Genomic DNA, 16,937 nt, shown 5'->3' on the forward strand with positions numbered 1-16,937 from the left:
ATTATCTTAGGAAAATGTGATGAAATGGAAGGTGGGTCGAGACTTTTGCACAGCATTTAGGGGAAAAGCTGCTTCTGTGTTTAGCTTTATGGTAAATAATCTCTCTGTACAGTCTATAGCCGATTAGTCAATAGGCACACAATATATTTGCTGAGGAAAAAAAATTGATTGTTGATCAATTATTCGGTCATCGAACCTCAGCCTGGCTGCTTGTCGATGTGAAGATTTGCTGCTTTATGTCCCAAGAAGCCGAATACCGTAAATTGTAAAATAAAAATAAAAATGAGCGTAACTCGTTCTAACAGATGCTTCTTTGCTGGTGGCTTTTTTTTCGTTTTTTTTCCAGAGAGGCTTGTGACATTATCTGTGCACTTCAAAAGAAAAACCACAGCAGCCAAGGCAAAACCACATTTTCGTGTTATATTTAGAATCACTTTTGTTGTCTTTTGGTGCACACTGTAATTTCCATGTGAATGTTCGCAAACACACACACAGAGGGATGTGTGCATGCTGCTCCATCCTGCTGCCCGGAGCTTTGATGTGCATTAGTGAAGAGAAGATCTGGTATTTATAACCACTCAGCCATCCGTTTGACCTTGGATGCAGGAACGATACTAATATCTGCTTCCGTTCTTAGATGGGGTTCATTGATCATCCCTCCATTATACGTGTAGATTCGGCCGCGTGGAGTCGATCGCGGCTCAATAAGCAGCCTACACTTTGGATGGTGCTGCTCAGGTTTGTCAGTCGGCGTTCACAGCCCAGCGATGTTCGATAATCTTCCCGTAAACGCTTTGCAAACAGCTCCTGTTACACGAGGCCTGGTGGGTCTCTGCTGAGTTTTTATTTTTTATGTTTTTAAACTATTAGAAGCTACTGAACATTTCCAATCAGTGCTTTTAATTCTCTGTGCATTTGTTGAGTTCATATTTAAGGCTTGTTGTACTTCAATACTTGGGCCAATAACGTGACATTAAAATGATGCATTTTTTGGCACTTGACATTGGAGTTGGTGTCCACAAACATCTCTGCAATGTCTTAATATACGGTTTTAATCCATCAGTAACATGATGACACGTTTGTGAAACAGCTCACAGATTCTCAGTGTGTTTGTTTGTTTTTAAATGACTTCGGCTTCTCATCGTTTATTTTATAATGCAGCGATACAGCTTTTTCCCATGACCACCTTCAAGTCTGAGGCCATTGTTCTCAGCTAGAAAAGGGTGGAGTGGCTACTCCGGGTCAGGGATGCTTTGCTGCACCACATGGAGGAGTTTAAGTATCTTTTACATGAGTTAGGGAGGAAGAGAAGATGGCTATACCAGTCTGCTTGTCCAGAGAGGTGTGTGTGAAAGTAAAGCTGTTGATTTAAAGGTCAGTCTACCTCTCTAACCTCACCTATGGCCTCGAACTCCGAGCGATGACCAAAAAAATCGCTGATACAAACGATGAATTTTAGATTTCCCTGAAGGTCGGTGGGCTTCATCCTTAGAGATGAGGTGAGGAGTCATTTGTTAGGGACTCAGAGTAGGGCCACTACTCCTTCATATAGAAACCAGCAATCTGAGGTGGTTCAAGCATCTCCTGGGCACCTCCTGGGTGAGGTGTTGCAGGCGTGTCCTACTGGGCGGAGGGCGGAGGATACAGGAACTGGAGGAAGTTACTGGGCTTCTCTGCTTATGGGCTGGATGGATGGTATTTATAGGTTCATGTTAATCACTTTAAATTCTTCAGACTAGTCTCCTTTAAGCTCAGTGTAGGTCATTATTGCATGCTGCTGCTGTTTACCGGCTCCGTCTGAGTGCACCTCCTTTTGCTGCTCCTCACACACACTGTGTGTGTGACGTGTAGCTGACAAGAGACGGGTGAAGTGAAATAATAAAAATAACTGAGTTGACAACATAACGACGTGTTAGTGTAAGTGTAGTAAAAGCTTCCCGACAAGTGTCAAACCAAATATAATGAAAGAAGAAGTGAGAGAGAGACAAACGGTCGTTCTTGTATCTTTTCAGCCACTCACTCGACCTCAGTTTGTGGTTAAGTGAAAAACTTTTATACAAATAGAAGTTGTTGATATATCAGCTTAAATTTCTCTAAACTGCTGACCTTTGCTGTTTCCTTCATGTTGCATGAGTTTCTCTGCTGCAAACTGTTTGTCACTCATAACCAATCCAGCTTTACAGCAACCAACTGGAGCTTTATAGCATTTTCTTCCAAAATAAAAGTCCCCCATTTTTCTCTGTTAATATTGTAGTGACAAACACACATTTTATAGAATATTGAAAGGGATACCCTCTCTTTAAGTTTAAAAACTAAAAAGTTACACCCCATCCACGTCCTTTTTTTTACTCGTCACAAACAAGGAAATACTTCATCTCAGTCACTGGTGGGAACAGCAAACCCAGTTTCATGCTGCAGGTGTCTAAAGTTAAATTATTTTCACTTTAATAAAGAAGTTTGGTAATAATTTTTCTCTTTCCGTCACTTTTTGCTGCACTCGGCATGAGTCTGTCAACAGGAGGGCGCAGTGCTGCGAAGCTGGAGGCGTGCAGCAGTCGCCTGGAGCTCTTCTTCTAACAGCTCACCGTGGCTCCTTCTCTGACTGTTACTAATGCAGAAATCTCAGACTGATTCACTGATGGCTGTAAGCTCACTGCTGACGAGCACCTCGCATTTCCTGTGGCTACTTTATAATGAGCATCAACTCGGGTTTCGATAGCAGCAGAAGAAAATGTTCTGTTTGCTTCAATGATGGCTTTTCTGGGAATGTCGCCGCCAACGCTAGTTGTTAATCCTTAAAATTTATAAGCTTTGCAATACTTTCATCATTAGCTTAGGCTAATCATTATCGTTGTATTACCTCAGCAGGCCATAGATGGTGAATCCTAGTCTCAAACTTCAGATTGTGGCCACTGCCGTGTTAGTTTGCAGAGGTCTGGATAGAGGATGGAGGCTACGGTGGAAGTCTGAGGACTGGGACTCAAGTCTGAGGTCCAGTCAAGTGGCCATGAGAGGAACTGCATTTGCACTCTTACACTGGCTTCATTTCTCAGCCCTCGACGTTGCAGTTTAGATTTAACTGGTGTTTTGTTTTGTTTTTTCAAAAAATGGCAGTTGTCACTTTATCAGCTAGTTGGTGATACTCTGCTGCATTTAGCAACCAAAACAAGAATAGAATAGAATAGAATAGAATAATCCTTTAATTGTCCCAAAAGGGGGAAATTTGGTTGTAACAGCAGCAAAAAAACACATATACAAACAGAACAGGACACAGGACATAGAACAGAAACACACACATTTTTTTTACATATTTACATCATGGACAATAGTTACCAAAACAGAGTACTGTACAGTTATTAAAATTAAAGTACAGATAAGTGTTTAAATAGTCAAGAATATTTAGAATAATTGGAAAAGAACAGATTGTGTATTATAAAAAGTAGAAATGTAACTTCCAATAAGTTAGTATATATATATATATGTTGAAAACTGATTAAAAAGGAAGAATCAGGTGTAACTTTGTGTAAAAAACACTAATAAAGGAGTGGAAGGACATAGCTTTTACCTAACCATAGTCATCGGGAGTAAATCGTGTGTTTCTTTGGGACTATTTTCAGCCTTGGATTAATCCAGATTTGTTTCTCCGGTGAGTATTTATAGCAGCAGGAGGGTGTATATAGGGCTGACGGTAGAGAGCAAAGGCGTCACCCTGTATAACAGTAAGGGTGAAGTGGTGTGGATAGCGCAGTGAATATTACCTGAACTGTTTTGGTTGAATAATAAAGAAAGATTTCAAATAATACGACCTTACATGCCAACTTCAGGTTTTCAGGCTCAAAATATGTTTCAGGAAACAGAACTGAGGTTGGACACTGTGCCCTGAATATTAGAGCCTCTCTGCATGCGTTAAGTGCACACGGCGGTTTGTTTGTGTGTCACCTGTCCGTGTCAGGAAGACAGGAAAGTGTGCCAGGTCCTGATTGGCCTCCAGCCACAGAATCAGCCTTGTTTCATCCGCTCTAATGACTCTTTAAGATGTGGCTTTTGGATCTGGGTCCACTTTGTCACACCTACTTCCTGTCTCTCTCTCTCTGTACTCTGAGACACACCTGGAGCCGTGCCTGATGGACTGGTGCTCAGCCATATGCCCCGCAGTGTGCCATGCTCGCAGACTCGGGCAGCCGGTTTGCTCAGCGTGGAGCTGCACGTCGATCTGTGGATTTACTGAAGCAGTGCAATATGAACACAAAGGCTTATCTCTGTCCAGAGTGTCTGAAACAACGCAGGATCCATGGATTAATGCATTTGTGGAGCGATCCTCGATATGTAGTAGGTACTGCGATGCGGAGGCAGTAACAGGCTGCTCACGCGTGGAGTGTAGAGGGCTTCACTCTGAAGTGGTGTTGAAACGAGACGCTGCTGCTGTCAGAGTACAGACAGAGTTTAATGGTGGTAATAACGTTAACGTCACTCCTGGAGATGAAAACAGGGTTTGATGTAAAACAGGCCTCGGTGCAGTTTACTGGTATCCCCGGTGTTTGTTTTGGTTTGCTTGGAGAGCCAGACGGGTGGAGTTTACAGCAACAGCACAAATAAGACGCAGGCAGCAGGAACTGAGACAACATGAAATGACTGATTGATTAACAGCAGTGTGTCAGACGTGACAATTTCATGGTTTCCTTTTTATTCACCATGCATACAACAAATCGGACGATAAGGGTTATTTTTAGTATTTATTGCTGGGCAGAAGTTGTTGAGTTGGTCTGTGTTTGGATTGTGAGTCGAAAGAAGTGCTTCAGTTACTTCACGACTCTTTAGTTTAAAAAAATATATGTAAATCGAACACTCTCTGTTTCATTGCTTTCAAATTACTCCACATCATCACCTGAGAGATTGCCAGTTAACATCACAACTGTCAGTTTGTCATTTTATTTATTTTTCTCTGTATTTTTTGACAGCTCAGAGCTGCAAACTTTAACATTTCCATTTCTGAAAGCACAGAAGGATGGGCTCAATCTTGCTGGTGCCTCATTATGACTTATTTTGGTCTACACTGTGTGATTTCTCCACAAATAAGATGAACTGTATGTAGACGCCCCACCGAGCGACTGACGTTTTTGGTCTCATGCTTTCAGATTAATCGTAATGTGGTAACAACCTTCATTTCTTGCAGATGAAAACAATGTCTGATGAGACAGAACAGAGAATGTGCGACGAGGATTTTGGTTCGGACGAGGAAGGCGAGGAGGGAGACGTGGAGTCTTACCTGGAGGACAACAGCAGCGAGCTCATGGACCGACTGAGAGAGCTGGAGGTGAGGGAGCGAAAGACTCGCCGTCCTCTTTGGGATCATTGACAACTCAAACCACCTCCACCAGTGGCAGCGACACACGTTTGTCTGCTGTTTCCCGTTAGTTCTGTGGAGATTTCTTACATACAAAAGCAACTGCAGGCAATAAATTGTCATTGATGTTGGTATTATTTTAGACCACACAATCTGGGCCATAAGAGACAATTCATGCGGTCGTTTTGGGTGCACAGCTCTGGCTACATAAACCCAGATGTTGAATGTTGACTTTGTGAAGGCTTCAAATTGAAATTTAAAATGTAAAAATAAATCTAAAGGTGGTGATATCAAAGGAAAGAAACTGCTCACAAAGACTGCAATGATTTATTGATATTGATTTAAGTTTACACTTCTTTGCTAATGTTCTAAAGGACAAAGTTACAGTTATTCACTTTCTTGCTGATAGATGAGCACATTGCACACTCCAGTATAACTCTACAGGTAGCAGCTGGTTAGCTTTGACTGGAATTGCGGAAGCTACTCACCACCTAGCTCTCCTTAAAGCTAACAAAATCTTTTTGTTGGGGATTACCAGGCTGCTTGAAGGAAGCTTGCCTTGATACGTTTATCGATGTGACATATTTACATGTGTCCACGTGGGTGGATTTTAAAATAAATTGTTGAGGGTGGGAAGGTAATATGTGGCAAAAGCACCTGTGTTAGTGCAGACAAACCAGTAGCTTTACCCAGACTTCCTGTCTTCTCTCAAATAAAATAATCTAACTATGTTTGACCAAAATGATTTAATTCTAATATTTTGCTTTCTGGAGCATTATTAGCAGAATGGACGCAGAGACACACGTTTAAAACTTGAAGATATATATTTGCTTTTCATTGGGACTTTAAGCCACAAAAAACAGTGTGAAAACAGCCAATTGACATTTTACTGTGCCTAAACTTGCATACTGTTTCTTGACTGGAATCAGTAACTTCCTCAGGCCTCTTCTGTTTGAGTCTTGGTAATAAGCTCATTACACCAAATGTCAAATGGCTCCTAAAGGCTTTGCTTCTAACAGGTTTTTCTGGTTGGATGATAATGAAAACATCTAAATTGTGTTTTATGTTACAACATCTGTTTTTTTGCATTGTAATGTTATATGTGGGAAATTACTGCACTGGACTGCAGTGGTAGTTTTGGTGTCTGCTGGGTACTAAGCATATACTGGGACCTTTGAATGTTTTTTTTTTCATGTTTACATGATTTATTCATCATTTGCTTCGCAGGCAGAGAATTCAGCTCTCGTGCTGGCCAATGAGAGTCAGAGAGAAGCTTACGAGAGATGCTTGGATGAGGTGAGTCCACGATGAAAGTTATAAAATCTGCAAAGTCACTCACGAAACGTAAACTCATGTAAATGCTTTCTCACGCTATCAGGTTGCCAACCATGTGGTCCAAGCTCTGCTGAATCAAAAGGTAACTTAAAGTTAAATATCTATATTTAGGTTTGATTTATCTTGGATTATAGACTCAGCGCCATCCATCGTGTCTCACTGCTCTGTGTCTGTGAACAGGATCTGAGGGAGGAGTGCATCAAGCTGAAGATGTTGGTGTTTGACCTGGAGAGACAGAACCGAGCGCTGTGTGAGCTTTTTCAGCAGAAACTACCCAACCACCCCACCGCTCACTACCAGGTAACAAACTCCGTTTCTTCTCTATTTAGACAAAAAAATACTGAATACGTAACTAGAAATAACCGAGTTTATGAGATCTCTGTAGCTGCACTTTATTTCTGCTGCAGGCTGCACAAAGCTTAGCTGGCAGGCTGTGAGTGCACTGATGGTTCTGTTTCTGCTGGTGTGCATATTGCAAATTAAATGAGCTAGAGGCATGAGTCTGTGTGCAGAGCCATCTCTGCAGTCCACCAGTATGAAAGCATCAGATTCCCAGTGCAGAACTTGCAGAACACTAAGGAAAATATTTTTTTCTTCAGCCACTCCTATACTCATAACCTGCTGTGTTTGGAGCTGCTGGTAAACATAAAATAGAGGACTGAGTCTTTGTGCCGGACCATCTCTAAAGTCGCCTTTACAGCCGCAGGATTTCTAAGCGGCAAAGATTGTTGCATCAGTTGGAAAACAAAAGACATTTTTACCAAAGACTGTAACAGAAACCCTCCATTGTGTTTCTATAATTCCTGTGTTACGTATTTGTTACGACACACAGTATTAAAATGCGTCACTGTTCCTAATTTTCTGTCATGTATACATTTCATATATACTGTTTATACATGAAAATTATGAGGTCATTGTATCTACAAGTAATTCCAACAAGTAATTCCCTGTTTCAGACATTTTTTTTCTCCTCTTTTCTGTATGATGTCGGTCCCTGATATGGTCATCTCGGGCACAGGGCTCTGGCTAAACGTCCACCTATTGTTCAAACTTGTGTTTGAGAATGTTGGCTTAAAGGGAGAGGAGATATAATGGCTCGTTTCAGAGAGCAGGTGCACCAAAGGCTCGGTATGAGATAAATGAAGATTATCTTGAAGTGTAAGAGTCCAATAATAATAATATAGACCTGGAAAACATTAAAGGTCCACCTTAAAAGAAGATTGCTGTGAAGCAAATGTCCCTTATGGTTATGGTTCTGTGTTCGTGTCACTATTGACAGTGTGTGAAGTAAAATCACAAAGCAAACACCTGAATCTAGGACCCAAGTGGCTATCAGCTGGACTGGATTTTATCCAGTACGTTTTTATGAGTTTGCCAGTTGTGGAGATTTAATGTCTGCTTTCTTTTGAATATAATGGAACTAAATGGCACTTTGCTGATATTTATTTATCCTAAGTCCCGAACTCTTCCACCAGCATGCATTGTTAATTTCTCTTTGATATTTGGGCTGATTGGGACGGGATGAATGTAAAAATAAAGACTTACCAGATTTTTTTAACCTAATTTTTATTTCTAAGAAAGATGAGAGCCACATATGAGGATATTCGTTTAAAATTTTGATGGAACAGTAGCAGTATAATGTCCTCATAAGTGGATATCGGGCCCTTGTAGAGCAAAATTGAGTATTCTGGTCTAAATAACCCAAAATGTGATGTCCACATATGTGGATGCCAGGTCCTAGGAGGTTAAAAAGCATGCATGCTTTTTGTTATGATGATCTGATTTATCAAAAAGACCTTGTTGTAAACACTTTTTTCTTTCTATAGTTTCCATTTGCCAACCAAAACAAGCACCCATGTAGCTAATATTAGCACTCGATACCTACATCCTGTTGCACTGTTGCTGGTGGATGAGCAGCAATGCGCTTCCTTCAGCGATAAAGTTGGCAGATGTTATTTTGATAGAAGGAAAATAGTTGCTTTAGAAAACTAGTCACAATGAGTTTTGTATTGTTTAGTTTAGTTCAGTTTTTTATAAGCCCGGGTCATTATTTCTGGAAAGACACTGCTGCGGAGTATATTTTTAGTGGTCTGAACACCACTCGCTGAGTGCTTTTTAGCTCCATTATCGTCAAGAAACGGCACACGTCTTTGCCTTTGTTCCATATTTATCCCCCACTTGCCACCCTCTCAGTGCTTCTCACATTGCAAATCCATAATAAATAAAGTTAGAATTTTTCACTCGTCATTCTAACATGTCTTGTCTTTGCCTGCACTTCCTTCTTTCCTCAGCGTGGTTCTTAAATTATATCTTTACTTTGATTTCTTTTCTCTACCAGCCTTAACAGGCAGGACTGCACACTCAGTCAGTTTGCAGTTTGTCTGCAAACTGTCACAGCGGCGCTCATTTGAACTACTTTAACTGCTTAATAACGGAATTTAATAATTGATTATATTTTATTGGGGTTTTTTAATGCAAGGTATCCAATAATGTCTCAGTATATTTTAAGAACCTGTGTGTTAGTGCAGCGCTGAAGCTGCTGATTTTTCGTTATTTTTCCAACAACAGTGGGCCTGTACGGAGCTCGCTCTTTTCACCTGTACTCTAAATAGTTTCTGCCGATGCCAGGACAATGTAGCTCTCAGTCGTCTGTGTATATAATAGCCTGTAGCATATACAGTCTCATCATAATTGCCTCATGAATCTCCTGTTACAGGTTCAGGCGGGACCGCTCCCAGACTACAATGCACAGCTGCACAATGACTCGGCCAAACAGGTGGAGCCGGCACAGACTGAAGCACAAGCCAAGGTGACTGTTACAAACCATAAGAGCCTCTGAATCAGACAAAAATCCCCATCTGCGTGTGATGTTTGAACCGCTCTGACATTTGCTTTGCTTTCAACTATTGTGCTTTAAAAAAAGACTCCACTTCTAATCTCCCTCGCCCTCTTTCCTGTACGCATGCACTCAAAGGTCCCGATGAATTAAGCTGTTTGGCTCTCTCCGTGAACTGTATACTGATGGTAATCTGTGTCTGTCCACAGGGAAATGGCTACCGCACACAACATGCCTCGCCGGGCCCTCGTGGCCCCGCCGCCAACATGGAGGCCCTGTCTCCCTTCTTCAAGAAGAAAGCACACATCCTGGAGGTCCTGCGCAAGATGGAGGAGACGGACCCCCTCAAGTTCCACCCATCCACGACGAGCTTGTCTTTCTGCGACTACAGCCAGGTGCTCATGTCCACAGAGGCTGTTTTGGCTTCTGCGGACCCCCTCCCGCTGCAGTGCAAATCCCACCACACACACTGCCACTGCTCCTGCTCGGACACAGACACACACCAGCATGTGAATGGTGACGGAGCAGTGAAGTGTGAGGGGGGGAACACCTGCTGTTTACACTGCAAGAGGAGCCCAGAGAGCCCTCCAAAGCCATGCAACCATGTCTGTAGTCCTTCAAAAGCCACCCAGAGCCATATAGTTCCTGCAGCTGCTATGAGTGAATGTCACAGTAAGACCAGAGCGGGAGAGTCTAAACAGAGCACCAAGAATGAAGCCAACCAGCAACCAGCGGGCGCCGCCGCCCACTCATCCATCGCAGAAGCAGCCAGTCAGAATCTGGAAGGAGAGGAGGATAACTCGGAGCTAAACGCTAGTGCCTCTGAAGAGCTCACTGGTTTCTGTGCCACCTCCCACCTGCCTAGTTCTGCACAGGAGGCCCACTGTGACTTGGATACAAGCGATGGCGTTCCCAATGGTTTGGCGCTCTCATTTGGTGATGAACCCTCAGCCGTCCCTGAGAAAGACGGCACAGATCCGGAGGCTTCCTGTGTAAGAGCCAGCGCATCCGTCAGCCCCAGTCCCTCCTGTCTCAGCGACGTTAAAGCCGCTGCTATCAACTCCCCATCCAAACTGCTCAAGTTCTTAAAGATTCCCTCGATGGGGGAGAAGTCGCAGGCTCCCACCTCTTCTGTCCGCCTGAGCCCTCAGCTCACTCGCAACTCCAGGATCCCCTGCCGCACCAATAACTACGAGGTTTACCACTCGCCTGTTCCCACACGCAGAGCGACCACCACTGAGAGGTGCAGGCAGCCCCCTCCTCCACCCGCCCGGTCCGAGTCGTACCCCGCCACACACTCGGCACCAACTTCCCCTCCACAGCCCGAAGACACCTGCTCCCCACCCGCTAAGGAAATAAGCTATAGCAGCCTGTCTGCACCTAAACCCACTGTGGGCTCAAAGATCGGCGCTCCCTCCTCCTCACCCAAAGTTTCTCAGAGGGTCCCTCATTATGAAAATGTCTGTGACATGTCCATCGGCTCTAAAGAGGAGGAACCAACCCAGGGTCAGGAGAAAAGAACCACTCTTCCATCTCAAACTAAGGCAAACGCTGGTGAGAGGAAGCTTGTTAAATCGCTACCAGAAAGCGTCCTGAATCCCGCGCCTCAGCGAAAGCAGTCGTCCTCATCGACATCAGAGTCTACATCAGATGATGAAGAGGATTCAGACAGCCCTGTGTGGGTTAATCATCACAGCCTACCCAACTCCTCTGCCCTCAGCAAAGCTCAGAGCAAAACTAACTACTCACAAACCAGAGAGAAGCAGGATGGGCACACACGGGAGGTGAACATAGCGAGCTCTGAGGTCACTCAGGGTCCGCCTGCACCTCCAACCAGGAGGAGTGACTCCTCGTCCATTCCCAAGAGGCCTACGGTTGGGGCGGCGAGATCTCAGGCCGACTCGAGTCACCACGCTTTCAAAGACAGACTGGCTGCGCTCGGCAAGCTGAGGAGCTCGGAGGATTTACAAGGCGGCCTCAGGCCCACTGATGCGGTGAATGAAGGCACCTACGGAGAAGAAAGAGGCAAGACGGCAGAGATCCACAAGGAGGAACAGAGACATTCAAAGTTCACAGACTCTTCGGACGGTAAGCCTAAAGGTAGCAGTGGTGGTTTGAAGTATCCGGGGTCATCTCAGCTCTATGAGCAGCCAGTAAAATCTTCTGGTCCCGCACTGGTTAAACAAGAACTCTGTGTGACCAAGCCAGAGGGACCGAAGAGTAAAATGGGCCTGCCGTCACCCAACACAGATGCTCCCCAGGTACTACGCAACAACATCAAGTGTCCTGGCTCCCTGAATCTGGCCTACAACGTTAAAGCCAGCATCGCTCCTCACAGTAGCAACAGCCCCAACAAAATCCCTCCAAAGTCACCGTCCAAACCTTGCCAAGGCCCGTCCGTCCACAGAGGGGGCAAGTCCGCAGAGGCCCCGCGTTACTCGTCCAAGTCAGAGGAGAGGACCAAGATCAGCGGGAAAGGGAAAAAGAATCCAATGTACGGAGACAGCCTCCCGCCTCCTCCTCCGAGACCTCCGGCATCTGAGGTGGAGAAGCCGTCGCTGCCGGTCTCCACCCTGCAATCCGCCATCGAGCAGAAGGTGATGAAGGGCATCGAGGAGAACGTGCTGAAACTTCAGGAGCAGGACAGAGGAGGGCAGGGCGGAGAGGTCAAGCAGAAGGCCTCCAACGGCATCGCGAGCTGGTTCGGCCTGAAGAAGAGCAAACTCCCCGCGCTGAGCCGCAAGACCGACAGCACTAAAGCAAAGGAGGAGAAGAAGGAGTGGAAGATAAACATTCCCTCGGTCGGCAGGGACTCTGTGAAAATGGCCTCCAGGTGTAAAGAAGGCGTGGAAGGTCTGAACATCTCGACTCTGATGGAGAAGGCCGAGGGGCTGAGGATAGCCCTGGAGGAGGAGCGGGCCTATGTGGAGAGATCAGGCAGGGGTCACTCGTGTGAGGTGGTGATGGATCAAGCTCAGGGACAGCTGGCGGTCATGTACAGGGGAGCGCGCTCTGACAACTTCATGCAACAGCTGCTAAACAGGTGAGGACTCAAGAAAGGACATCAGAGATGTAATATTTTAAGAAAGTACACTTCTTCTTTCTTCCTGGCAGAGATGTAAGCCGCTTTTAGTACATGCAAAATCAATTATAGATGTTGGTCTCAACTCAAGAATTATTTTCTGTAGAAGCCAAGTAGCATTTGAATACTAATCGCAAGCACCAGCCTGGAGCAGCTTTTTGCATATATATCCAGGGATTAAGATCACTGTAAACATCCTTTAAAACAAGAAACTGCTGAAATACGACAACTTGCACTGAGTGCTGGGAGATTTTATTTAATGTTAGTCTTTCAAAAAAAAGTTAATCAGTAATAATCTGACCAGCTCCCCTTGTCCTTTTTATTTATTAACTTTCATTAATACCACATACCTTGAATAATGAATGAAAGGTAGCCCAGTCTTCTGCCTAGTAAATGATGAAATTCACGGTGCAGACAGTGCAAGTGTCCTCCTGCATGCTGATGACGGTCATTAATTAAATACGTTTTAAAATCCATAATTAATGCAGGAAGAAAACAGGAAACTTTCCACTGAGATATATCATGAATCTTTCCCAGCGTTTTCCAGCAGTGACAGCTCTTCCTCTCCTACACCAACTATCACATGAATGCTGCTTTTTATGTAAAACGTCTTCAATGTCTAAATAAAGGAATCAAAGACGTCGTCATTATTTTTTTTTAATCAGCCTGTGTGTGGTTTAAAAACAAAACAAATCCAAGCTGTGTAAACCGTGTACAGCTAGAGCCCACTTCCTTGTATGTGTGCAAAGACTTGGCCAATAAAGCCGTTTCTGACTCTAAATGTAGAGTGGACGGAAAGGAGATGATCAGTGTGCCCCAGCGACGGCTGTCGTTCGACTGTAAGACGTCGAAGCCGGTGTTCACCCAGCAGAGCGACATCATCAGTCACACCACCAGTCACGACGACATGGAGAAGGTATTTCTTTACTTATTAATCTGCAGTTCAGAGACTAACAGAGTTTAAAAGAAACCTGAGGGAGGACATTAAAAACGGAGCTCTCTTTCATCGAGTCGAATCTGTTTACACTGAACCGACTTTCAAGTCTAAACCTGGCATCTAATTTGTTAGACTTGTCTCCTGCATTGAGATTTGAAGATTTCCGCACAGTCACGGCTCTTTCTGCATCTCTGTTGTTCTTTCATGCAGGGATCAGAAAGAATCGGCAAGATCACATCAGATGAAAACCTCGCAGATTCAGTTCACTCTCAACACTTTGCAGGTAAGATAAGTCTGCCGGGAGTCTAAAAAGGTTTGCAGCCTTTGTGGAGGATCAAAATAGACTTAGGTGGAAGTCACAGGGAAGTAAGGTTAATAAGAAATTCACAGAGAGGAAGGGAAGTAGGTAAATTAAATGCAAAAAAGAAAGAAAAGTGATAACAATATAAACTATGTGTACGTTCAGATGAAAAATGAAACTATTTTGAGTATTTCTGCTACTTAATCTTTCATATATCTACCCTGATACATTTTAGAGAGAAAATATTGCACTTTTAATATAAAGTTGCTATTTACTTTGCTTGTGCGCAGTGGCCTAGCTTAGCTTCACACCAACAGGATGCAATATTAAAATGTTGCTTTTATGATAAGGGATATGGAAATAAACACTGCTACTGTGATCCTACGAGCCCTTCCTCAGATTGGAACATTTTACCAAACTTTGCTGAACACATTTCGATGTTATGCAATAGTATTAGAGCTTATATAATATTAGATATTATACATTTTAAATATTATAAATATTGTCCCATCAGAGGTGAATGGGGATCCTCTACACCAGCTGAAGGATATTGAAGACTTACACAGTAGTCCAAAGACTTTCAAAATAAAAGAATTTGAACTAGTACCTTTCAACGGTCAATTAATTTTGTTTATCTTTTCGTGTCATCCGGGCTTCACATTCACAGTAAATGGATTGTTTGTTGCTTTCTCCTTCTCTGAGGACAGGATAGGGCAGCTGATGATTGCATTGAAAACTTGAGTATTAAAAAAAAGAAATATGGCGATTAGACATATCATTTTACGATCAACTTCAATACCTCTGTGAAATAGGTATCTCTCTCTAAACCACAGTAGATAATGTATTAATCCCCAATCATTTAATATCTGTACTTTTCACTGAGTACTTTTATTTTTTATAATTTAAGCATGTTTTTTGTAGATAATAATTACACACTTTTCCTTAAGGACTTTCAGTATTTTTGCGGTATTATTTGTGTAAATGATCACACATTCAGGCACTGAGAATCAGCGATGCTCCATGAGGGCGTGACTGAAACACTGAGGGGAAATAAGCTGCCTCACACCTTTGTTAGCATATCAAAGGTGAACAAACAGGGCACACCCCCGAGGGGAACTCATTCTGAGGCTGCAGTAAAAGATCAAATAAATGAGGACGCCACCAATTTACACATTTGCTTTGTGAAGTTTTTTCTTTTTTTTTTTTTTTTCTTCTAAATTCTTAAATTATGCAAGCAGTTCATTAATTCACATTTGCTGAATCTCCCTCCCCCGTGTTTTTCCTCCGCAGGCTCCGGTGCTTCCACCTACACCCTGGACAGCGGCATCGGTACGTTCCCTCTGCCCGACTGCAGTAGCGGTGTAGCTGCACGGGGCCTGTCTAAGACGAAGGGCGGAGCCGAGCACCACTCCGGCGGTGGCTCCCCAGGGAGAGCCGGACGGCGAGCTCGCACCCTGGACAGAGAGCTGACATCACAGGAGGACTGCTACGCTCCACACAAGCAGCTGATTCCCACCATTCAGTACGGGTCCGTGTTGGAGGGAAGAGGCTCAGCCGGCGTCATCCGCGAAGGTGTCAACACTCCGCCCCACTTAGACATAACAATAACAGATGGAAGAGGTCAGGTTGTTGGACAGTGTTACTTAAATGGGATCTGTTACGCCGATTCCCAGCCCTACGTTCATGTGTTTTAGGATGGTATGAGTGTAAATAAAAGCATAAAGAGGACACTAAGAAATATAGAATTATAAAGGAAACAGTATTAAAGAACTTTTATCCTCCAGAAACCACCAATATCCCTCTTAAATGTTTAGCTGGTTCATTTTGGGTCAAACCTTTTCTCTGCAAAGCCATGAAGCTCCAGTAGCATGGTTACAAAACACATTTATTCCCTTTTGTAGTAACCATTTTAGCCTAACACTTAAACAGTTTTAACCTTCCTCATGTTGGGAATTTCGACAAGTACTTGTGCTCTTAAATTCACTTCAGTAATAACCCACGGGAGAAAATCCTCGGCACAAGAAACACAAACTCATCTTTATTTGTTCCATCTGCAGACAAAGAGGCACATGGAGGGAACATGTTTTCGCCTCGCTCCAAGACTTGGACTTTCCCCAACCTGAAGACTCCAGCAGGACCTGCGGAGGTGTACCTGGCAGTGGAGGAGGAAGAGGAGGAGGCGGTATCCTTTGGATCACCATTCAGAGGGGTAGGCATACTGTGGTTTTACTGTTATTCAAATGCACCTTTTATCGTCTTCAAACGAAGTTGTGAGGACTGTTTTGTAGCACAGAAAGAGCTGCTGATGTACTCAGGCATAATGGACGTATTTCATTAACTAATGGTGAGAAATAACTGAAGAATGCAAAGATTTCTGATAGCTAAGGTCATGTGGAATCACCGCCTTTACTGTATGTTTAACAGCATCCACAGAAACCAACAAAAAGCCCTTCCTGAGTCAGAAAAACTCCTGACCGATGAGCTAATTTTTCTGTTTTGGTGCGCACATAACATCTGCACAAGACTCTGGTTCTGAGTCCACAGCAACATTTTTTTATTTATTTTTTGCAGTGGAAGCATCCATGACCTCATTTTCAGAGCACTTGTTGTTGCTAGGTTACAGAACTACGGTGGCCCTGAGGGGCATAGACGACAACAACAAAGGAGAAAACACAACGACGTTTCACTTTACGGGAAAGGTTAGGCACGGCACTTCTGCTGTTTGGCTGATCAATCAAGAGGTTATACTGTTGGTTGGTTTGCGACGCAGAAATCTCTTCTGCCATCAAATTAATCAACGCTTTTTTTTCTCGCTTCTACCTGCAGTGCTTGAGAGCAGCTGTGCACGTGTCAGGAGTTTGAAATCGTTTCCTGTTTTTACTGTGGTGAAGAAATTTCAATCTTTTGTCAGTTTTATCAGTTCCGGTGTTTGGAACACCTCTGCAGGGTTAGAAGCAACATTCAATTCAAGCAACACATGAAGAAAATGCTTTTGTTCGTAGATCATAAATAACTGGCTGGTCAGTAACGACCACGATCCTCTACCACGACTGACTATTGGGCCTGGAAGTGCTTTGGAAATTAATTTATTTCACTAATTTC

The 16,937-nt window shown here is 43.6% G+C and overlaps 1 protein-coding gene across 3 annotated transcripts in view; it reads left to right on the forward strand.

Moving 5' to 3' along the window:
• Positions 1 to 16,937, forward strand: part of nckap5l (NCK-associated protein 5-like) — a 58,543-nt gene that overhangs the window by 38,493 nt on the left and 3,113 nt on the right. For 2 of the 3 annotated variants that reach the window (XM_085395002.1, XM_085395001.1), the window contains exons 3-12: positions 5,174 to 5,314; positions 6,572 to 6,640; positions 6,723 to 6,761; positions 6,860 to 6,979; positions 9,396 to 9,488; positions 9,725 to 12,558; positions 13,384 to 13,513; positions 13,745 to 13,817; positions 15,126 to 15,407; positions 15,893 to 16,044. In XM_085395002.1, coding sequence (XP_085251128.1) covers positions 5,174 to 5,314; positions 6,572 to 6,640; positions 6,723 to 6,761; positions 6,860 to 6,979; positions 9,396 to 9,488; positions 9,725 to 12,558; positions 13,384 to 13,513; positions 13,745 to 13,817; positions 15,126 to 15,407; positions 15,893 to 16,044 — 3,933 coding nt within the window. Of the gene's footprint in view, positions 1 to 4,099; positions 4,330 to 5,173; positions 5,315 to 6,571; positions 6,641 to 6,722; positions 6,762 to 6,859; positions 6,980 to 9,395; positions 9,489 to 9,724; positions 12,559 to 13,383; positions 13,514 to 13,744; positions 13,818 to 15,125; positions 15,408 to 15,892; positions 16,045 to 16,937 lie in introns of those variants that run through there. The other variant, XM_085395000.1, reaches the window with a different exon arrangement.

The sequence above is a fragment of the Rhamphochromis longiceps genome, linkage group LG20 (genome assembly GCF_057381845.1).
Source record: "Rhamphochromis longiceps isolate RC_006_pf linkage group LG20, R_longiceps_female_GT1.1, whole genome shotgun sequence".
Lineage (NCBI taxonomy): Eukaryota > Metazoa > Chordata > Actinopteri > Cichliformes > Cichlidae > Rhamphochromis > Rhamphochromis longiceps.